At 50.5% G+C, this 24253-nt stretch overlaps 1 protein-coding gene across 1 annotated transcript; it reads right to left on the bottom strand.

The window, feature by feature from the left end:
• Positions 1 to 19229: 19229 nt before the first annotated feature.
• Positions 19230 to 23256, bottom strand: LOC134353225 (interferon regulatory factor 2-binding protein 1-like). Its single transcript, XM_063061250.1, has one exon. The coding sequence runs from the start codon at positions 22755 to 22757 to the stop codon at positions 21162 to 21164; it is 1596 nt and encodes a 531-aa protein (XP_062917320.1). The 5' UTR covers positions 22758 to 23256; the 3' UTR covers positions 19230 to 21161.
• Between the last annotated feature and the right edge of the window lie 997 nt (positions 23257 to 24253).

Genomic DNA, 24253 nt, shown 5'->3' with positions numbered 1-24253 from the left:
GAAAAGAGGGGTGTCCTTTTAGTACGGAGATGAGGAGAAATTTCTTTAGCTGGAGAGCGGTGAATCTGTGAAATTCATGTCATGGACAGCTGTGGAGCCCAAGTCTTTATACATATTTAAGGAAGAGACTGATCGATTATTGGTTAGTCAGGACATGAAGGGATACGCGGAGAAGGCAGGAGATTGGAGCTGAGAGGGAAAACGGATCAGCCCTGATGAAATAGCAGAGCAGACTCAAACGGCCGAATGGCCTAATTCTGCTCCTATATCTTATGGTCTTCTGTGGTCAGGAGAAACGTTGTTTTGTTTGGCGGTATACATGTATCTAGTTAAATGACAGCGAACGTGACTTGACCCAGCACTCTCCGTGTAATAAAATATTCGCCCCACGCACCTCCTTTGAACTTACCCCCCTCTCGCTCGGAATGCGCGTCTCCCGTTCATTTCAACAACTCCCGAGGACGGAATACACCTCGGGAGCTGGACACGGGCTCCGAGAAGCAGCCGCGTCAAAGGCTTCTCCCTCCCTCCCTCGCAACCCCTCCGTCCAGGACACCCTAGCAAAGCGATCCCCGAGCAAGCAGCCGCCGGGACCGGCGGCCAGAAACCACCCCGCCCCGCCGCCGTTTCCAGAGAGCCGGACCGGCTTTCGGAGACCAGCCGTGAGGGCATAGAGGACTTTCCGCTGCTGCCAGGAATGCTGGGATAGGTGAGACTCCATTGTGTCCCCTGCTGTCTCCGGGTAGAACTTGCAAAGACGGGGACCGGTGCAGGGTTGAGGGGGCAAATCTGACCCAGTGGCGCTTGAACATAAGAGATTTTCACAAAACGTGGAAGCATTTCTAAGTTCCGTACCCATTGTCACTGCGTTTTACTGTCGTCTCCCTGCTGTGACAATTTGAGCATATTTTTTTAAAAAGCTGCAGATACTGGAAACCAGAGACAAAAGAACAGAAAATATTGGATAAAAGCCTGAGCTGGTCAGGCAGCTTCTGTGGAAACAGAATCTTCAGGAAAGAAATCTAATATTGTTGAAAAATTAACATCTGTGGGAAAAAATCCTATGACCCATCATCACAAGTAGATCGGGTGGTGAAGTAACTATTTTTTTACATTGGCCTACAGGAGTTGGGGGGTTATGCTGAAGTTGAATAAGACAGTAATGAAGTCTAATTTGGAGTGGGGGGGGTGGTGGTGGTGAAGATGCCACCCCCGATCAGGGTCACAAGAAGCCATGGGAGCAGGTGGTGGATGGTCGTACGAGCAGCCGGTGCAGATCACAAGTCCTGGTTATGTGAGCACCGACACCAGGCAGACAATCTCTGAAGAGTATTGATAATGGCTGGGGTCACCCATCTTGTAAAGACACTGCCCAGTAGAAGGCAATGGCAAACCACTTCTGTCAACAAAATTTGCCAAGTATAATCATGGTCATGGAAAGACCATGATCACCCACGTCATTTGACATGACTCATAATGATAAAATAAAATGCCCGTCAAAATGATCTGTGCTGCAATTGTGTGTGTCACCTCAAGCAGTTCTTAACCACCACCCTTTGTGTGAAAAACGTTTCCCCTCAGTTCTCCTCTCCCAACCTAAACCTGTGCTTTCTGGTTCGGAATCCTCGACCCCAGCAAAAGGCTCCAGCTATCCAACCAGTCCTGATTCAATGTTTTGACCCCAAATGTTGACAGTTACTTTCTCTCCACAGATTTGCTGAGTTTCCTTGGCGTATTATTTGTGCTGCAGATTCCAGCTTCTGCAGTCCCCTGATTCTCCGCTCTGTGTTCCCTATCTCTACCCCTCATAATTGTATAAACCTCCTGGAGCACGGAGGTCAAGAGGCAAGCGCAAGACCACGATCAGCTCACCAATGCTGAGGAAGATTGAAATCACTGAGGGCGAGTGAGTGCTCAGCGCCATCTACCAGCCTCTTGCTCGCTGCTCCCAAAGGAAGGTCCTTGCATTCAAATGACCTCGCTCTCTCTCTCTCTCCCTCGATGTTGTCAGCGGATGCTTTAATCGAAGCGGATTGTTTACGGTTAAATGACAATAAGCTTGACTTTCAATTCCCTCCGCTGCCTGTAAGGAGTTTGTACGTTCTCCCCCCGTGACTGTGAGGGTTTCCTCCGGGTGCTCTGGTTTCCTTTCTTTCCTTATTAATCTTTTTATTGATTTAAAAAGAGCATGTATACAAACAGTGTTGGCGTGTGGCCAAGTGGTTAAGGTGTTTGTCTAGTGATCTGAAGGTCGCTAGTTCCAGCCTTGGCTGAGGCAGCGTGTCCTTGAGCAAGGCACTTAATCACACATTGTTCTGTGACGACACTGGTGCCAAGCTGTGTGGGTCTTAATGCCCTTCCCTTGGACAACATTGGTGTCGTGGAGAGCGGAGACTTGCAGCATGGGCAACTGCCGGTCTTCCATACAACCTTGCCCAGGTCTGGGTGTTAGTCTCATGAGACTAAGGGATGCCTATGATGATATACAAACAAGAGGCAAATTAACTCAAATATATATATCAATAGCAATACAAACAGAAAGTGAAATAGATATTATCAAAATCATACATAGTATTAGGCTAATATGTAGTATATAATAAAGAAGAAGATAGCTAATTCTCCTCTTATCAATTCATAGAGAGAGAGAAAAAACTTTATTTTTTTTAAATTAGAAGGGAAAAAAGGCCCCCACTACACTATATGAAAAAGGGGGGGGGGGAGGGACTGGGCAGTCCATTCTGAGGATACGACCAAAAGAAAAGGAAAGACTTTCTGAACAAATCTAAAACTTCGAAAAAAAGTAATTGGAAGAGTAATAAATCAAATGGGTTCTCTGGTTTCCTCCCACAGTCCAAAGACATACCAGTTGGTAGGTTAATTGGTCATTGTAAATTGTCTGGTGATTAGGCTGGGGTTAAATCGGGGGATGCTGGTCAGTGCGGCTCAAAGGGTTGGAAGGGCCTATTCCACATTCTATCTCAATAAATCAATGACACACGACAAAGCTGACTAAGTTTACAACTCCTTGCAGCTCAAAACATTCCGGTCAAGATGGCGCCTGCGTAGAAAGCTCCTTTGGTCAACATCTTCTGGATGGATCACGGAACCATCTTTTTTTCACTTCTTTTGTGCTTTTTATATTTGTTTCTCATCTTGGATGTGATCCCGGAACCGCTGGAGCCTGTGTTTTTGCTGTCCGGAGATCGCTTGGGTGTTCCAGCGCCCTGCCGTCTCCAAAAGGACTCGGGGAGGCAGGGACAGCGGGCGCGGACCTCGGACCGGGCGGGCTGCAAGCCGATGCTTGGCTCCATTTCGCCGATTAGAGCTCCCATTGTTCCCCAACTAAAGCGCCGCGGGAGATTAGAGCATCGATGTGAGAGCGGAGGGTGAGCGCCGGCTGCCTGTCTTTCAATCGTTCAGCTACACTACCAGAGACTGGAGAGCCTGCCGCTATGGAGAATTCTGCCCAGGTTTTTTCTGCGTTTGGGATGTGGACTTGGACTATAGAATCTTTTTTTACAGTCTTATTGTTTTTGTATACTCTGTGCTTTCTCACCCAACCTTCTCAGGTTTTTTTTTCCCTGCGGGGAGGGAGATTTGTGGGTCAATGTATCTTATCCATTTTGCTCGTTTTTTTGTGTGGGAGGAGGAATTTGAGGGTCAATGATCCGTTTTGCTCGTTATTTTTCTGTGCGGGAGGTGGGATTTAGAGTTGTCTTTCTTTTTTTTCTCTCCTTGGTTTCGTAGCTACGGAGAAATGAAGAATTTCAGAGGTGTATACTTTTATCATAAATGAACCTTTGAACTAGTTTTAATCGTGTGCAGTGGCCTAACGCAATCTGAGGATCTCCTGCTGTTTCTTACATTGTTATTGGAGAATTAATGCCAAGAAGGACTGTCCCATCGCATCAGGTTACTGATCCTGACGAAGCATCTGAAACTTTAACCTTGTCTTCGTTCCACTCGTGTTATCCAATCCTTTGAGCGTCGCCGACACGTTTTTTCCCTACTGGAGCTGATTTGTTCCTGTAGCTCGCCTGACCTCTCGTGGCCGGACTCGGAACTGCGTGATCAATGCTGGATTCGCAACGCAGGAGGGGGAGACCAACTCACGCCAAAGTTCAACCTAAATTTATTATCAAAGTACATATACAGGCATCCGTTAGTCTCGTGAGACCATGGATTTGCGCCTTGGAAGGTTTCCAGGGCGCAGGCCTGGCCAAGGTTGTATGGAAGACCAGCAGTTGCCCATGCTGCAAGTCTCCCCTCTCCACGCCACCGATGTTGCCCAAGGGAAGGGCATTAGGACCCATACAGCTTGGCACCAGTGTCGTCGCAGAGCAATGTGTGGTTAAGTGCCTTGCTCAAGGACACAACATGTTCCCTTGGCTGGGGCTCGAACTCACGACCTTCAGATCACTAGACCGACGCCTTAACCATTTGGTCACGCGCCAACACATAGATGTCACCAAATACAACCCTGAGATTTGTTTTGTTGCAAACATACTCAATAAATCCAAGCAACACACACTCGCAATGCTGGAGGAACTCAGCAGGCCGGGCAGGACCTACGGACAAATGTACGGTCGACGTTTCAAGCCAAGACCCTTTGGCAGGACCTGGAGGGAAAAAAAAAGCTGAGGAGTAGATTTAAAAGTGGGGAGAGGGAAAAGAGAAACACCAGGTGATCAGTGAAACCTGAGGGGGAGGGATGAAGTAAAGAGACAGGAGGCCATAGAGGAAAGAAAAAGGGGGGGGGGTTGATGGGTGAGCAAGGAGATAAGGTCAAAGGTGAAAAGGGGATGGGGAATGGTGTGGTGGGGCATTATCGGAGGTTCGAGAAGTCAATGTTCATGTCATCAGGTTGGAGGCTACCCAGACGGAATATAAGGTGTTGTTCCTCCAACCTGAGTGTGGCCTCATCACGACAGCGGAGGAGGCCATGGATGGACATATCGGAATGGGGATGGGAAGTGGAATGAAAATGGGTGGCTACTGGGAGATCCCGCTGGTTCTGGTGGTGCTCGGCGAAGTGGTCTCCCAATCTACGTCGGGTCTCACCGATATACAGGAGGCCACACCGGGAGCACCGTATGTGACCCCAACAGACTCACAGGTGAAGTGTCGCCTCACCTGGAAGGACTGGTTGGGGCCCTGAATGGCGGTGAGGGAGGAGGTGTAGGGGCAGGTGTAGCACTTGTTCTGCTTGCAAGGGTAAGTGCCAGGAGGGAGATCAGTAGGGAGGGAGGAATGGACAAGGGAGTCACGTCAGAAGCGAGCCCTGTGGAAAGTGGAGGGGAGGGAAAGATGTGCTTGGTGGTGGGATCCTGCAGGAGATGGTATAGCAGTCGAGGCATTGAGTTCAAAAGTCAAGAGGTTATGTTGCAACTTTCTGAAACTCTGGTCAGGACACATCTGGAGTATTGCACACAGTTCTGGTCACCTCACTACAGGAAGGATGTGGAGGCTTTGGAGAGGGTGCAGAAGAGGTTTACCAGGATGCTGCCTGGTTTAGAGGGCATGAGCTATCACGAGAATTTGTGTTGTTTTCTCCGGAACAGCGGAGGCTGAGGGGAGATCTGATAGAGGTTTATAAGATTATGAGAGGCACAGACAGAGTGGTTGAAATGTCTAACACCAGAGGGCATGCATTGAAGGTGACGGGGGTTAGGTTCAAGGGGGATGTGAGGGGTAAGTTTTTTACTCAGAGAGTGGTGGATGTCTGGAATGTGCTGCCTGGTGTGGTGGTTGAGACAAATACATTAGAGGCTTTTTAGAGATGTTCGGATAGGCACGTGGATGTGAGGAAGATGGAGGGATATGGACATAGTGTAGGCGGGGTGGCGATTTGTTCTGGGGGGCTTCACTACAAGATATTTGGTGAGCTAAAGTGGACTGCGTTCCCAAATCTTTTTTCTTCCATGGTTACGATGTCTAACACTAGAGGGCATTGATACAGCACAGAACAGGCCCTTCTGCCCATCCCAGCAATCCCCAGATTTAATCCTAGCCCAATCACGGGACAATTCACAATGTTCAATTAACCTATCAAATGGTTTGTCTTTGGACTGTGGGAGGAAACCAGAACGTACAATCATCACAGCGATATTTGATTCTGCGCTTCCCGCTCCCTGGAGTACAAATCGATAGTAAATATTAAAAATTTAAATTATAAATCATAAATAGAAAATAGAAAAATGGAAAGTAAGGTAGTGCAAAAAATCCAAGAGGCAGGTCCGGATATTTGGAGGGTATGGCCCAGATCCGGGTCAGGATCCGTTCAGCAGTCTTATCACAGTTGGAAAGAAGCTGTTCCCGAATCTGGCCGTACGAGTCTTCAAGCTCCTGAGACTTCTCCGGGAGGGAAGAGGGACGAAAAGTGTGTTGGCTGGGTGGGTCGTGTCCTTGATTATCCTGGCAGCACTGCTCCGACAGCGTGCGGTGTGAAGTGAGTCCAAGGACGGAAGATTGGTTTGTGTGATGCGCTGCGCCATGTTCACGATCTTCTGCAGCTTCTTCCGGTCTTGGACAGGACAACTTCCACACCAGGTTGTGATGCACCCTAGAAGAATGCTTTCTACGGTGCATCTATAAAAATAAGTGAGGGTTTTAGGGGACAGGCCAAACTTCTTTAGCTTTCTCAGGAAGTAAAGGCGCTGGTGGGTCTTCTTATGCATCGGAGTCTCCTGCCTGATGGTAGAAAGTCAAAGAGGATTCTGGATGGATGGGTGGGATCCTTGATAATACTAAGGGCCCTGCGTACGCAGTGCTCCTGATAAATGTCCCCGACGGATGGTAGGGAGACCCCTATGATCCTCTCAGCTGTTCTCACCATCCTTTGTAGGGACTTCTGGTCCAATGCTCCCAGACCAGATGCAGATGCAACTCAGCAGATGGTGCTCCTGTAAAACACAGTTAAGATGTGGGGAGACTTGCTTGTCTCAGTCTTCTTAGGAAGTGGAGTTCAGGGTTACTAGCGCAGTAAATCGCTGTGCCAACCACTACACAGTCACGCCGCCCACAAATTTAAGATGGGGGAGGGGGCGTAAATTCAGAGGAGCTGTGCATGGCAAGTTTTCTTTGTCTTCTGCATGGGGAGAGCGGTGGGTGCCTGCAATGAGGTGCCCGGGCAGGGGTGGTGGCAGACACGACAGAGATATTTAAGAGGGTCTTGGATAGGCACATGGGTGTGCAGAGAACGGAGGGATTAGTTCAGTTAGGCATTTAATTACTAGTTTAATTAGCTTGGCATGACATTGTGGGCCAAGGGGCCCATTCCTGTACTCTATTGTTCTGAATTACATGTACCCAGGGAGCAGGTTTGGAATTTTATATAGTACTGTGCAGAGATCGGAGGATATATATATTCACACACATATATGTAACGGCCTTTGCCCCAACTGCCTAGGGTGAATAGCCGTCGACCCCGCCAAACAGTGCAATTGCTTTGGTGCGGATACAGTACGAGGCGCCCAATATCAGCCACGACACAAATATCAAACAAAAAGCCAAGAGCGAGTACAGAATTATACTTTACAGCAATTTTTGGTGATGGGTTAGTAGCAACAACTAAAAGAAAAGGCGCCACATAAGTAACTTATCAGTCTTGTTCACATAATATTTTAATACGTCGGAGCTCACGCCTCCAATTCCATTCACAACGTCCTTCCGAGACTCCGGCCACCCTCCGAACCCCCGAGGTCTGCTATCTGCCGCCCTGGAACCGCTGTCTCTTCCCTGCACGTCCGTCCTCTCCACTCGCCTCCCGAAAAAGCCCACGCTCCTCAACTCAGCACACACACATACAAGAAAACAGAACATGACTTCCATTGGCTAACAAATGAATACAGTTTCCATTATCACATTGTATAACCCAAACATTGCCGTTACAGAGAACCCCTTGCTCAGCAGTTAACAGTACGAGAAGCCATTTTGTTAATAAGCGATTAACAGTGAACAGTCCAGCTAATATTACTGAGAACCATATATATATATAGACTCTCGCACAATACTGTAGTAATTTTATGTATCGCACTGTACTGCTGCCACAAAAAAAGCAAATTTCATGACGTATGTGAGTGATGATAAACCTGATTCTGATCTGAGTCTCTATTGTGGACTGAGAGTGGGAAGGGGGCAGGGAGAGGGGAATCATGGTTGGGAAAAGGGGAAGGGAGAGGGGAGGGAGTGGGAAGCACCAGAGAGACATTCTGTAATGATCAATAAACCAATTGTTTGGAATCAAATGACCTTGCTTGGTGTCTCAGAGTTGGGTGTGTCTGCACCTGCGCCACCCCCCCCCCCCCAGACCCTGGCACTCCTTCTCTGCCACCTGTCCCACACCCCTCCCGTGATGCCCCACCCTCGCCATTCCCAACATCCGTTCCTCCCGCCAGATTGACAAACTCGCTCTCTGCTCCAGCTTGACAAATACCGGTCCCATGCAGAAGTCACAGGCACCCTACCTCTGACTTTAGCAGTTCTGATCGTTCCAAATTGGCGCTTGCCCTGATATTGTCACAGCCCTTTACCCTTCCAAATGCCACCCAGCTACCCCGTGGAAATTGCCCCCCCCCCCCCCCCAGGGCTCACTGGAATCAGCCTTTCGAGCGTAATTTGGCACTGAACTAAATCCAGGACTAACTGAGCTCTCTTCTCCTTGCCTCTGCCCTCCATGCCTATATATTTCATATATTTGGCAAACAGTGCCCCCCCCCCTACTGATGACTTACCCAATCTCCAACACCCCCCCCCCTTCCTCTCGGACAATCCTTTCGAGTTCTTTACCCTTGGTTGGCCTTCTCCTCAACCGCCTCGACTTTCTCCTCTCCCCTGACCCGCTCCAACCTCAACGGGCTGATACAAGGCTTCGATCCGAAAGGTCGACAATATCCGACCCCCACGGACGCTGCTCGACCCGCCGCGTTCTTCCAGCAGACTGCAAGTTGCTCCAGGTCCCCGCATCTGTATCCCCCTTTGTACCTCCGGTTAGCCCGTCCGCTTGGCTGGAGAGGACGGCGTTCCAGACCTGGGTGAAGAGGAGCTTCCTCAGTGGCCGGATCATTAACTTAAACCTCTTCTCCTCGGAGATCAGCCTCCCACCCATTCGAATTCCTCTGATCCTTAAACATCTCATTCAGAATACCCCTTAATCCACACACCACCTCCGCACACACACACACACACACACACACACACACACACACACACACACTCACACACACACTCACACACACACACACACACACACACACACACACACACACACACACACACACACACACACTCACACACACACACACACACACACACCACCTCCGCACACACACACACACACACACTCACACACACACACACACACACACACACACACACTCACACACACACTCACACACACTCACACACACACACACACACACACACACACACACCACCTCCGCACACACACACACACACACACACACACACACACACACACACAAAGACAGAGCGATACTTTCCGATCTGCTGAGAACGTCACCCTTTAAACTCCGGTACCCTTTGGATGAACTTGCACAAGTAGACAGAAGTCATAGTCATAGTTATACTTTATTGATCCCGAGGGAAATTGGTTTTCATTAAAACCATAAATAATTAAATAGTAATATGTAAATTATGCCACGGAATAAGTGCAGGACCAGCCTATTGGCTCAGGGTGTCTGACCCTCCAAGGGAGGAGTTGTAAAGTTTGATGGCCACAGGCAGGAATGACTTCCTATGACGCTCTGTGTTGCATCTCGGTGGAATGAGTCTCTGGCTGAATGTACTCCTGTGCCCACCCAGTACATTATGTAGTGGATGGGAGACATTGTCCAAGATGGCATGCAACTTAGACAGCATCCTCTTTTCAGACACCACCGTCAGAGAGTCCAGTTCCATCCCCACAACATCACTGGCCTTACGAATGAGTTTGTTGATTCTGTTGGTGTCTGCCACCTCAGCCTGCTGCCCCAGCACACAACAGCAAACATGATCGCACTGGCCACCACAGACTCGTAGAACATCCTCAGCATCGTCCGCAGATGTTAAAGGACCTCAGTCTCCTCAGGAAATAGAGACGGCTCTGACCCTTCTTGTAGACAGCCTCAGTGTTCTTTGACCAGTCCAGTTTATTGTCAATTCGTATCCTCAGGTATTTGTAATCCTCCACCATGTCCACACTGACCCCCTGGATGGAAACAGGGGTCACCGGTACCTTAGCTCTCCTCAGGTCTACCACCAGCTCCTCAGTCTTTTTCACATTAAGCTGCAGATAATTCTGCTCACACCATGTGACAAAGTTTCCTACCGTAGCCCTGTACTCAGCCTCATCTCCCTTGCTGTTGCATCCAACTATGGCAGAGTCATCAGAAAAGTTCTGAAGATGACAAGACTCTGTGCAGTAGTTGAAGTCTGAGGTGTAAATGGTGAAGAGAAAGGGAGACAAGACAGTCCCCTGTGGAGCCCCAGTGCTGCTGATCACTCTGTCGGACACACAGTGTTGCAAGCACACGTACTGTGGTCTGCCAGTCAGGTAATCAAGAATCCATGACACCAGGGAGGCATCCACCTGCATCGCTGTCAGCTTCTCCCCCAGCACAGCAGCATTAAGCCACTCTGCTGCTCAGAATGATAGTTCCATTTCTGTGTCAGCTCCCCGTCGCCCATTAATCCCCAATCTTTCAAATATTTGCTGGCCATTTTGGGTTATAAGGGGCTTCTGGACACACCCACATACCATCCAGCCCCAAAGTATTAAATTCAAAAGTTCAAATATGTTTGTTCCTAAAAAAAAATGACAGAACAAGTTTCCCTTCTCTCTCCCTCATTCTCTCTTCATCTCTCCTCCCCTCCCTCTTTCTCTAGTTCCCTCTCCCCCTCTATAAGTCTCCCTTTCTCTCCCCATTTCTACCTCTCTCACCCCCTTCCATTTTTGTCTCCTTCTCCCCCTCTTCCTTCATCTCCCCCATTCTAATCTCCCTTTCTTTCTGCCCCCTCTCCCCCTCCCTCTTTCTCCCCTTTCACTGTCTCTCTCCATCTTCAAATCTCTCTTCCCCTCCCTCTTTTCTCTTTGTCTCCCTCTCCCCTCTTACACTTTCTCTGTCTCCCTCTCTCCTGTACAAATCTCTCTCTCTCTCTCTCAATTGTCCTTTCTGATCAGCGTTTTGTGGTCTTTGATACCATTCATTATAACACTGTTCAGAAATGAACTGCACAAGAACTTCGCCCAGTGGAGTCAAATTGATGTTTACCCTGGCTTACAGACAAGATCAACTTCACGATGTCAACGAAAACAGAACCCGCTTGTTCAACGGGACGGCCTGTATCAATGTTCTCTTTATAATATCCCCAATGATCCAGCCTCTGTGTCCTACTGGAGCCGGGAATTCAGGAGATTCGCCAGCCTCTGGGTGAACAAGCCCCTGTGTGCCTCAGTTTTAAATGTCTGTCCGTTTCTGTACAACCACATCCCCTCGTTTGAGTGTCTCCCACTGGTGGGAACATCTCAGCATCTTGTAATCACAAGAGATTCTGCAGATGCTGGAAACCTTGAGCCACACACACACACACACACTCAAACAAGATGCGGGAGGAACTCGGCAAGTCAGGCAGCATCTATGGAGAGGAGTAAACAACTGACATTCAGAACACAATGCAACATCTAGAATCGATGAAAACCCGCACACGAGACTGACAAACAACCAATGTGCAAATAAGAAGCAACAAAATAATCAGAATAAGTAGATGTTCTGACAATGGGATCAACATGCACGAAACAGCACACCCTAACACCTTCACCATCGTCTTAGGGGATTTTAATCAGGCCAGTCTGAAAAAAGTCACTAAGCATTTACCATCAACAGATCACTTGCAATACCAGAGGAAACAACACACTGGACCATTGTTACACCACCATCAAGAATGCCTACCATGCTATTCCACACCCTCACTTCAGGAAGTCTGATCACCCGGCTGTGTTTCTACTCCCTGAGTATAGGCAGAGACTGAAGACTGCAGCACCAGCAGTGAGGACCAAGAAGGTTTGGACAAGGGAAGCACAGGAGCGCCTACAGGACTGCTTTGAATTGGAGGACTGTACTGTATTCAGGGATTCATCTTCAAACTGGATGCGTCTGGCGACCTAGGCCCGTACCGGAAAACAAGGTATGATTTTGCGGAGGGCTATTTCAAGGGCAAAGAGACAACTTCGAACAAGGTTGGAGGCGACATCAGATGTACAACAACTCTGGCAGGGTTTGCAAGAGATTACTTCCTACAAAGTGAAACCCAATAGCACGAATGGCAGCGATGTTTCACTACCAGATAAGCTCAATGTCTTCAATGCCCGCTTCGAAAGGGAGGATACAACTACTGCTGTGAAGATTCCTGCTGCACCTGATGACCCTGTGATCTCTGACTCAGAGGCCGGTGTTAGGGTGTCTTTGAAGAGAGTGAACCCTCGCAAGGTGGAAGACCCAAAAGAGTACCTGGTAAGACTTTGAAAACCTGGGCCAACCAACTCGCGGGAGTATTCAAGGACATTTTCAATATCTCACTGCTACAGGCGAAAGTTCCCAATTGCTTCAAAAAGGCAACAATTATACCAGTGCCTAAGAAGAATAATGTGAGCTGCCTAAATGATTATCGCCCGGTTGCACTCACATTGAATTGACTTTATTATTTAAATCCTTCATATATATGAGGAGTAAAAAATTTTATGCTATGCCTCCATCTAGATGTGCAATTCACAGTAATTTATAATAAATATTATGCACAACAGGATAGTCAATACATAGAAATACAGTTGTGTCAGCATGAATTAATCAGTCTGATGGCCTGGTGGAAGAAGCTGTCCCGGAGCCTGTTGGTCCTGGCTTTTATGCTGTGGTACTGTTTCCCGGATGGTAGCAGCTGGAACAGTTTGTGGTTGGGGTGACTCAGGTCCCCAATGATCCTTTGGGCCCTTTTTACACACCTGTCTTTGTAAACGTCCTGAAGCTCACGTCTACGGATGCGCTGGGCTGTCCGCACCACTCTCTGCAGACTCCTGCGATTGAGGGGAGTACAGTTCCCATACCAGGCAGTGATGCAGCCAGTCAGGATGCTCTCAATCGTGCCCCTGTAGAAAGTTCTTAGAATTTGGGGGGGCCACACCAAATTTCTTCAACCATCTGAGGTGAAAGAGGCACTGTTGTGCCTTTTTCACCACACAGCTGGTGTGTACAGACCACGTGAGATCCTCGGTGATGTTTATGCCGAGGAACTCAAAGCTGTTCACCCTCTCAACCCCAGATCCATTGATGTCAATAGGGGTTAACCTGTCTCCATTCCTCCTGTAGTCCACAACCAGCTCCTTTGTTTTTGCGACTTTGAGAGAGAGGTTGTTTTCTTGACACCACTGTGTCAGGGTGATGACTTCTTCTCTGAGGCTGCCTCATTATTATTTGAGATTAGGCCAATCAATGCAGTATCGTCAGCAAATTTAATTAGCAGATTGGAGTTGTGGGTGGTAACACGGGTTTACTGAGAGTAAAGGAGGGGGCTTAGTACACAGCCCTGAGGGGCACCTGTGTTGAGGGTCAGAGGGGCAGAGGTGAGGGAGCCCACTCTTACCACCTGCCGGTGATCTGACAGGAAATCCAGGATCCCGCTGCTCAAGGCAGGGTGAAGGTCGAGGTCCCTGAGCTTCTTGTCGAGCCTGGAGGGAACTATGGTGTTGAATGCTGAACTGTAGTCCAAGAACAGCATCCTCACACAAGCATCCCTCTTCTCCAGATGTGTAAGGAGGGTGTGTAGAGCTGTGGTTATTGCATCATCTGTCAATCAGTTGTGTCAGTCGGTGAATTGTAGGGGGTCCAGTGTGGGTGGTAGCAAGCTGCAGGTGTAATCCTTGACCAGCCCCTCAAAGCATTTGCATATTATTGAGGTGAGTGTGACAGGACGCCAGTCGTTCAGACGTGTTACCTTGGTCTTTTTTGGTACAGGGACAATGCTGGATCTTTTGAAGCAGGAGGGCACTGTACACTGGGAGAGGAAGAGATTAAAAACCTCTGTAAACACACCTGCAACATATGCCACATACACCCTGATCACCCACCCTGGGATGCCATTTAGTCCCGCAACATCGACAGTGATGAAATGCTTTGAGAGGTTGGTCGTGACTAGACTGAACTCCTGCCTCAGCAAGGACCTGGACCCACTGCAATTTGCCTATCGCCACAATAGGTCAACGGCAGACCAAACCTCAATGGCTCTTCACATGGCTTTAGACCACATGGACAACAAAACACTTATGTCAGGATGCTGTTCATCGACTATAGCTCAGCATTTAATACCATCATTCCCACAATCCTGATTGAGAAGTTGCAGAACCTGGGCCTCTGTACCTCCCTCTGCAATTGGATCTTTGACTTCCTAACCAGAAGACCACAATCTGTGTGGATCGGTGATAACCTATCCTCCTCACTGACGATCAACATTGGTGCACCTCAGGGATGTGTGTTTAGCCCACTGCTCTACTCTCTATATACACATGACTGTGTGGCTAGGCATAGCTCAAATACCATCTATAATACCATGCTGATGATACAACCATTGTTGATAGAATCCCAGATGGTGATGAGGGCATACAGGAGTGAGATATTCCAACTAGTGGAGTGGAGTCGCAGCAACAACCTGGCACACAACATCAGTAAGCCGAAAGAGCTGATTGTGGACTTCAGGAAGGGTAAGATGAAGAAACACATATCAATCCTCAGAGGGATCAGAAGTGGAGAGAGTGAACAGTTTCAAGTTCCTGGGTATCAAGATCTCTGAGGATCTAACCTGGTCCCAACATACCGATGTAGATATAAAGGTGGCGAAACAGTGACTATACTTCATTAGGAGTTTGAAGAGATCGGTATGTCAACAAAACACTCAAAAACTTCTAGATGTACCGTGAGCATTCTGACAGGCTGCATCACTGTCTGGTATGGAGAGGCTACTGCACAGGACTGAAAGAAAGCTGCAGAGCGTTGTAAATCTAGTCAGCTCCATCTACAAAGTACCCAGGACATCTTTAGGGAGCGGTGTCTCAGAAAGGCAGTGTCCATTATTAAGGACCTCCAGCACCCAGGGCATGCCCTTTTCTCACTGTTACCATCAGGAAGGAGGTACAGAAGCCTGAAGGCACACACTCAGCGATTCAGGAACAGCTTCTTCCCCTCTGCCATCCGATTCCTAAATGGACATTGAACCCGTGAACTACCTCACTTGTTTTAATATATATTATTTCTGTTTTTGCATGATTTTAATCTGTTCAATATACATACACTGTAAGTGGTTTACTTATTTATTATCATTTTTCTTCTTCTATATTATGTATTGCATTGAACTGCACGATGTCCTGGGTACTTGGCTGGCTAGTACCCAAGATGGAGCCGACTAAATTTACAACCCTCTGCAGCTTCTTTCAGTCCTGTGCAGTAGCCCTCAACTCCCCATACCAGCAGTGATGCAGCATGTCAGAATGCTCTCCACAAACCTTCAAGGAGCAATGCCCCAAAAAGGCAGCATCCATCGTTAACGAACCCCATCACCCAGGACATGCCGTGTTTTCATCAGGGAGGAGGTCCAGGAGCCCGAAGGCACACTCTCAGTGATTCAGGAACAACTTCTTCCCCTCTGCCATCAGTTCTGCACAGACAATGAACCCGTGAAAACTTCCCCCAATACTTTTTTTTAAAAAACTTAACTATTTAATATATAAACTTACTGAAATTTACCGTTTTTATTATGTATTGCAATGTACTGCTGCCACAAAACAACTAATTTCACGACACTTGCCACTGTCATTAAACCTGACCCTGGGTGGGAGCAAACTGTTGACATTTTGGGTCGGGAAGGTCAACTGCTTATTCCTCTCCGTAGTTGCTCCCTGCTGAGCTCCACCAGTATTTGGTGAGAGACCAGATCTCATATCCCTGCTCCCACAGCAATGAGGGCTTGACTCAGTGTAATCTTGGCTCTCCCAGGTGATCTTCAAGTGCTGCACTGTCAGGAAGGAGATGGCAGATCATCTCCCAAGGAAGTAGATCGCGCCACAGGATTTTTTAAAGAGCTGGCCAATTGCAGACTTGGGGAAAAAAAATGTTTTCATTTGGTTTGGGAAAAGAATGAGGTAAAAGCAAGAACTGTTGGGGGGTTATCAAGATTGCAATAAACTTGTGGTGAGGTCATTTTCCAATAGCAAAATCTTTATTCACATAGTGTTCTTGATGCATGGTGGGGGGGGGGGGGCGAGCAAATCGCTAAAATTCGTTAAGCAGCCGCCCTTGTCCACCCACCTCCCCCAAACCCCACCGAATCGCCGGCTGACTGGCAAGGCCTTGAACCCCTGCAGTGGTCTGCAGAACTGCCTCCTCCAGAAACTGCTCCCCTCGGGGCAACGCATTCCGGTCACTCGCCCGCTGGCCGATGCTGTGAGCTTGCAGACGTGGCACACCCGGGGCCTTTGAGACGGTGCTAGAGATGATGGCAGCCGCTGGGCCGATGTCAGATTTATACTTCATCTAAGACTCTTCCCCACACACCCTGCCTTCCGTCAGAAGTGGAGAGAGTGGGCAGTTTCAAGTTCCTGGGTGCCAAGATCTCTGAAGACCTAACCTTGTCCCAACGTAACAATGCACTTATAAAGAAAGCAAGATAGCGACTATGTTTTAGTAGGAGTTTGAAGAGATTGGAATGTCAACAAAAACTTCTAGATGTATGATGAGCTTTCTAACAGGCTGCACAGGACCGAAAGAAGCCGCAGAGGGTTGTAAATTTAACATTTAATGCTACTCACCTCGTGGGGTGTCCAGAGAGACGTAGCACCTCTGGTGAAGGGGCTTGTCGTGTCCACTCTAGGGCAGCTCACTCACCTTTGGTCCCCTCCGGACACTCAGCTGTCTCCCCCGTGGCCCCACGTAGCTGTTTGCGTGCGACCAGGGGTCACACCCCAGCACAGTGCTCGGAAAGGCGGGCTGAATCAGGTGAGGGTGGCCGGCGGGCCTCAAGCTCCGGGCGGGATAAAGGTACGCCTGTCCACGGTGAGATCCGACAACGCTCCGTGGAGAGCGAAGGGCAAGGACAAGGCACGGGAGATGTCACGGTCACCCACCGCAACCGGGGCAGACCCCAGTTTGGGTCGCTTGTTCCTACCGCTGGATTGGGACTGTGGAGCGTGGATCTGCCCCAGTGCAACAGGTTTCCCGGTTTAAAGACCCTCCCACACAGGTTTCCCATCATCGTCGAACACGATGGAACAACCACCCAGTGACCCTTGGTGCTGGGAGGGTCAGGGAGTGATGGGTGTGTCAGGGAGAATGGGATGAAGGAGCGTGGTCTGAGGTGAATCAGATACTTTCACAAATTATTCCTTCGGGACGTTTTCCAATCACCATCTCCAAACGTCACCATACCTCAATGGTCTAAAATGCCCATTTACCACCCTTTTGCCCAATGTTTCTTCTAGACTATCACCTGAACATGTCGCCATGGGGAGGAGCGCCCTGTCAGGTTATAAGACATAAGGGAGCCATTCGGCCCATTACATTGGTGCTACCATTCTGTCATGGCTGAGCCATTTACCTCTCAACCCCCATTTTCCTGCCTTCTCCCTGTAACATTTACCGCCCTGACTAATCGAGAATAATTAACACAAAAAATTCTGCAGATGCTGGAAATCTAAAGCAACACACACACACACACACGCAAATACAGGACAAACCCAGGTCAGGCAGCATCTATTGAAATTAATAAACAGTCGACATTTCGGGCCGAGACACCCGAATGAGAAGGCCGATGGAGGGGAAGGAGTATATATAGAAGGTGGGCGGGAAATGTAAAGGGCTGGAGGAGAGTGAACCATAGGAGGGGACCCAGGGGGATGTGATAGGCAGGTGAGAAGAGGTAAGAAGCCAGAGTGGGGAACGGAAGAGGGGAGGGGACAAGAAAAAGAATGAAATTACCAGAACGACAAATTAGCATTTACACCATTAGGCTGGAGGCTACCTGGATGGGATGAGGTGTCGCTCCTGAAACCTGACACTGGCCTCATCGTGACAGAAGAAGAGGCCATACGTCGGGACAGGAAGAACTGGCCACTGGGAAAGTCTTGTTTCTCGTGGGTGGAGCAGAAGTGCCCCACAAAGCTGTCCCCCAGTATGAAATCAGCTCTCTCATAATGGCCGATTTATTTCCCCTCTCAACCCCACTTCCCCTGAAGAAACTGACGCCCTTGCTAGTTAAGAACCTAATCTTATAAGGGCTGACTTACTTTCCCTCTAAACCCCATTCTCCTGTCTTCTCCCGGTAACATTTGACAACCTTACTAATCAAGAACCTAGCAACCCCTGCTTTAAATAACCCAGTGACTGAGCCTTTGCAGCTGTCAATGGCAACGAGAGGCACAGATTCACCATGCACGATCGCATACCCATTGTGAGCAGGGGTTCAAACCTGTGCGGAGAAACCCCCATGGAATTTCCAATCGCAACCCCTGTAGATGGATGATCAGGGATTCCCAATGATCCAGAAAAGGAATTTCAGCATGTGGCACTCCCGGCTATAACCATATAACAATTACAGCACGGAAACAGGCTATCTCGGCCCTTCTAGCCCGTGCTGAACTCCTACTCTCACCGACCTGTACTCAGCCCATAACCCTCCATTCCTTTCCTGTCCATATATCTATCCAATTTAACTTTAAACGACAACATCGAACCTGCCTCAACCACTTCTGCTGCAAGTTCGTTCCACACAGCTACCACTCTCTGAGTAAGGAAGTTCCCCTCACGTTACCACTAAACTTTTGCCCTTTAACTCTCAACTCATGTCCTCTTGTTTGAATCTCCCCCACTCTCAATGGAAAAAGCCTATCCACGTCAACTCTATCTACCCCCTCATAATTTTAAACACATCTATCAAGTCCCCCCTCAACCTTCTACACTGCAAAGAATAAATACCCAACTTGTTCAACCTTTCTCTGTAACTTAGATGAAACCCAGGCAACATTTTGGTAAATCTTCTCTGTATTCTCTAAATTTTATTGACATCTTTCCTATAACTTGGTGACCAGAACTGTACACAATATTCCAAATTTGGCCTTATACAATTTCAACATTACAGCTTTCCTGGTGCCAAGACCTTCGAGGGAATAAACTAACCCAAAATAAGACTTTCAATTGCCAGTCACAGAACAAATCGAGCACCAGTAAAAAGGTTTTATTTTGTAGATGTTTCATCTTTAAATATATATATAAAAAAATTAAATCATGATTATCACAAGCTAACGTAATTACAGATTATTACAACAGGGGGTGAGGAAGAAGCAGGCCGTACAATCACAGGAATTGAGAGACAACACACTGGTTAATCAGACCACCATGAAATCCTTACAGTGAAACACTATTGAAACTTGCCCGGACCAAAAGTTTACTTGCAGGGGGGCAGTAGTTTTTAAATTAAAAGTTTTCAAACAGTAGCATTTTTGATACACGCAACAGGAGATGATGAAACAGCAAACCACCCTGTCTGCCATGATAAATCACATTTTGATTACAATCCCCAATCCCACTCAAACGACTGTGAATTACACTGAGCTCCTGTGGCAGCCCAGAACTGTCTTGTTTCACTGGTAGCTCTGCCAGACTTGCATGGCAACAGACTTTGCCTGAACACGAAAAAGACTGGAGTCCCACCGTGGAAGTCACTGCAGGACAGATTTGGAGGGGGTTTGCTGGCCAAGGTGGAACAGCATATTTGGGAGGACTACCACAGCTCTCGCCGCCAACTGGAGGCTGATAGGTTATGGCTCTCCAGGCTGATTTGCTCGCAGTTGACGCAAAAACAGAGGAACAAGACAGTTCCCAAGCGCCTCATTATGACAATCACGACACCACCAGTCAATAAACCAGGGTAAAGCTCGAAACGAGCCGGGGCCACACATCACCTTCCCCTCAGGGGTCTGGAGTCCATGCCATACTTTGTCTTCGAGGCAGTGACTGTGTTTTGGGAACACAATAAAACTCTGAAGGGTTACACATTTCATGTTTGACACTACTCTGCTAGGTTTAACTCTTTGCACTAAATAAAAAACAAATTCCTGCCTGATACTTGGGCACAAGACCATTCTCCCTGGAGTCTGGTCGAGTATTTGACCTGCTGGCAACACTGAGGCAAAGACGCCACTCTCAGCTTGTCAGGCAGCTGCTGATCACCCTTCACCATTCACAGGGAACCCAGGCAGGACCTCCAACAACCACCCCCCCTCCCCAGCGTTCCAAGCTCCTCTGGAAATCGCCCCCATTCCTCAATATGGGTTCTCGCGATACACATTTATAAAATCTCTCACTGTCCGTGAGTTACAACAAAACAATTCAACACAAACTGGACTTGGTTGAGATCTTGCCAGCCGTACAGCTGAAGCCCCGACAACGAGGGCCAATTCAGGAACACAAGTCGCTCCCACTATCCCTTTCCAGACTTGTCTGTACAGCTCCGACAGTCCGCTCCATAACATCGTGCACCTGATCCAACAGAGAGTCACAGCTCACAATAAATCTGACCATGGGCAGGCCGGCTGAGCTCTGCAAACTGAGCTGGGGAGGCACTCGATCAACAAAGCGAGGCTTGCACCTTCACCGTTGACAAAGGCGAGGGGCAGATGGAACGAGGGAACGGCGGGTGGAGTCAGGTCAACCAAACTGCTCGGGTACTCTTCCTCGTACTTCCAGAGCAATGTTTCACGACAGATATAAACACGCACACACAACTGCATGTCCAACAACAGTCCGATGAACATGGAGAGATACTCCACACCAACTTGAATAACCAGATGGCAGTCCTTGTGCTGGGTGTCCCGCAGATACAACCCGAGGCTCCTCGGAGGATCCACGTTACCAATTGAAGTAGTTTCATTCTGTAGTCACCTCCAGGCCCAGGACGACTGTGGAATTTGGCAAATACACCCAACGCAGTCAATTTGTTTTACCAGGACTCTGCCCAAACAGGTGAATTAATCCCATCGTCTCAAATTTTGGTTGCGAAGGCATCTCAGGCCCTCCGGAAAAGTGCGGACAGCTTCAGTTCAAACAGATTGACCCAAGCGGCGCACCAGATCAGGGGTCCCGTTCCTTCTTCACCTTGATGTCGCCGGCCAGGATGGTGGCGATCTCACCCTGCATGAACGCCCAGGGCACGCTGGAGCCGACCAGCGGGCACTTCTCGCCGCTGGGGCAGTAGACCTCCCCGCCTGCCCCCTGGGCCTTGATGCTCTCCCGCGAGCAGGGGAAGCAGAACTTGTGGGCGGGCACCGAGGGGCACTGGACAAAGTGGGTGTCCTCCAGCCGCTGGTGGCAGATGGTGCAGCACAGGGGCCCGTTGGAGGAGTCGGGGGCCCCCTGCACCTCGCTGGCGTGACCGGAGTCCGGGGCGCCAGGCTCGCCGTTGCGGGGGGTCAGACGCCGCTGGCCACTGTGCCCGGGGGCCGTGGTGGAGTGCACGGGCTGGCCGCTGTCCTTCGGGTCAGCGCCGCTGCTGCTGACCAGGGCCACGGGTGAGTGGCCCACTTGAGCCCCTCCTTCACCACCAGCCGCCCACGGCTGCCCGTCACCCACCGCCTTGCCCGCCGCCTCCGGCTCCCCGTCCGGCGAGGCCTTGCGGCGGCGGGTCCCGGGCCGGGCCTGTCCCCCCGGCAGACCTAGGCCCCCCGAGTGGGGCTCGGGCAGAAGGTCGGCGGGCAGGGCCTCCTTGAAGAGGCGGGTGCCCTCGGTCAGCAGCTGGGAGAGGGGCCGCCAGTCACCCGAGCCCCCGGACCTCCTCTGGTACTCCAGGCAGTCGAGGCCCGGGCTGCCCGGTCTCTCCTTGCTGCTGTCGCTCAGCATCCGGCGGCAGGCCTCGGTCGCCCCGCAGTGCACGGAGCCCGAGCCGCTGGGGTACTCGATCAGGAGGCGCAGCTCCAGCGCCCGGTCCTGGGGCCTCTCGGCCGCGTCGAAGGCCAGCACCCGGGCGGTGAGGGAAGGGTCGGCCCGCAGGCGGAGGGCGAAGGGGGCGCACTCGGACAGGCCGAGCAGCGAGTCCCGCACGGCGGCTGGTCGCCCGGCCCACTCCTCGGCGCGGTGGCGGAGGGCGCGGCCCAGCTCAGCCAAGGCCTCCCCTCCGGGGGTCGAGGAGGAGGCGGCCCCGCCGGGTTTCTCCCGCAGGGCCCGCTCCAGCTCGGGCCGGCGGCCCAGCTCCAGGCCGAGGGCGGGCGCGGGCCCGGGGCTCAGGCCCAGGAGGGCGGCGGCGGGGCCCAGCAGCGGGCGGCGAGCGGCCGGGAGCTCGGGACCGGGAGGCGGGTAGTCGGGAAGCAGGAGGCGGTGAGGGTGAGGGTGAGGGTGAGGGTGCGGGGCGGGAGGCCGGGGCGCGGGCGAGCGGGGCGGCGGGGCCTGGGCCTGGGCCGGCGGTACGGCCGCGGCGGCGGGGGCCGGCAGCCCATGTGCCCGCTTGAGGTGGCGCGCCTGCTCGATGACGCGCTCGATGCGGTCGGCGCCCTCATAGTTGACGCAGCCGCGGCACACGGCCTGCGAGAAGTCCCAGATCATGGCCCACGGCATCCGCGGCAGGTCGCACAGGTAGCACGAGTGGCGGCGGCTGGCCGAGGCCGAGGCGGCCGCTGCAGCTGCGGCCGCGGCAGCAGCGGCGGCGCTGGTCGGAGGCGGCGGGGCCGAACCCATGGCCCCCGGGGCGAACGAGCGAGCGCGGCGTCCGACACAATGGAGAAGGGAGAAGACTAGGCCCCAAGGCACTGCGCCTGTGCTAAATGTTCGGTCCTCCAGCAGCACGGTGCCTGAGCGGATCGGTCCTCCAGCGGCACTACGCCTGCGCGAAATATTGGGTCCTCCAGCAGCCCGGTGCCTGAGCGGATCGGTCCTCCAGCGGCACTACGCCTGCGCGAAATATTGGGTCCTCCAGCAGCACGGTGCCTGAGCGGATCGGTCCTCCAACGGCACTACGCCTGCGCGAAATCTTCGGACCTTCAGAAGTACGGTCGCTCACTCCCTGGGCTGATCGGCCCAATGTCCCACGGAGGGTCTTGGCCCAAAACTTCGACTATGTATTTCGTTCCGTCTATTCGGCCTGACCTGTTGAGTTCCTCCAACACTTGCCTGCTCAAACTGATAGGTACTTCGAGCAGCACTACGCCTGCGCCAATAGCTCAACTCCCTCCTCCAGTTTGCGCCTGCGCCAACGATCAGCCCCCCCCTCCCGCGCTGATATTATGTCACCACACGCCGCACTGCTTTGTGGGATTTGTAGTTCCACATCCTGCCTTCCTGAATTCAAGTTAGAAATTTAATTATATTAAACATTAAAATCATGGTGGGGGGTAAAATTCTATTGGTGGGTGACACAGTGCCGTGACAGTTAACATTGCCAGCGATCAGGGTTTAATACCTGCCTCTTTCTGGGAGAAGTTTGTACGTTCTCCCCGTGACTGCGTGGGTTTCCTCCGGGTGCTCTGGTTTCCTCCCACAGTCCACTGACTAGCATGCGGGTTAGTCAGTGAGTAGTGGCCACTGGAAGTATGGTGACACTTGCATGCTGCCTCTGGCACCATGTTGGCCGTTGACGCAAAATGACGCTTTTCGTTGTATTGGCGTTTCGCCATTTTGTCTCAGCTCTAAATCTGTGCCAGGCAGTGACGTACACTTGCTGCAGATTCCCAATCAAGTATAGACACTGGCATAGCCTTCTGCATAATTACATCCATGTGCTGGGCCCAGGAGAGATGTTCTGAGATGATTCCATTATCTGCAGCTGTTCGATCTGTCAGTTCGCAGCCTCTGTTGTTATTCCGACTCTCCCTTCCACCACCTGCCTATCGTCCCCCTCACCATCACCCCTTCCCCTCCCCTTTATATACACATTTCTCCCTTTTATCTCTCCATTGAGACCAGGGATTCACAACCTTTTCTTATGCGATGGACCTATTCCATTGAGCAAGGGGTCTGTGGACCTCAGACTGGGAACTCCTGATCTCGATGAAGGGCCTCAACCCGAAATGTCCACACCCTCTCTCCCTAACAGATGCTGCCTGGCCTGAGTTAGACCATAATTCATAGGAGCGGAATCAGGGCATATCGATTACAGCTGATTTATTATCCCTCTCAACCCCATTCTCCTGCCTTCTCCCCGTAGCCTTTGATGCCTTCACTAAGAACCCATCAAC

Source organism: Mobula hypostoma, chromosome 10 (assembly GCF_963921235.1).
Source record: "Mobula hypostoma chromosome 10, sMobHyp1.1, whole genome shotgun sequence".
Classification (NCBI taxonomy): Eukaryota; Metazoa; Chordata; class Chondrichthyes; order Myliobatiformes; family Myliobatidae; genus Mobula; species Mobula hypostoma.
Note: the sequence above shows the minus strand (reverse complement) of the source record. Positions and strands in the feature narration are given on the sequence as shown.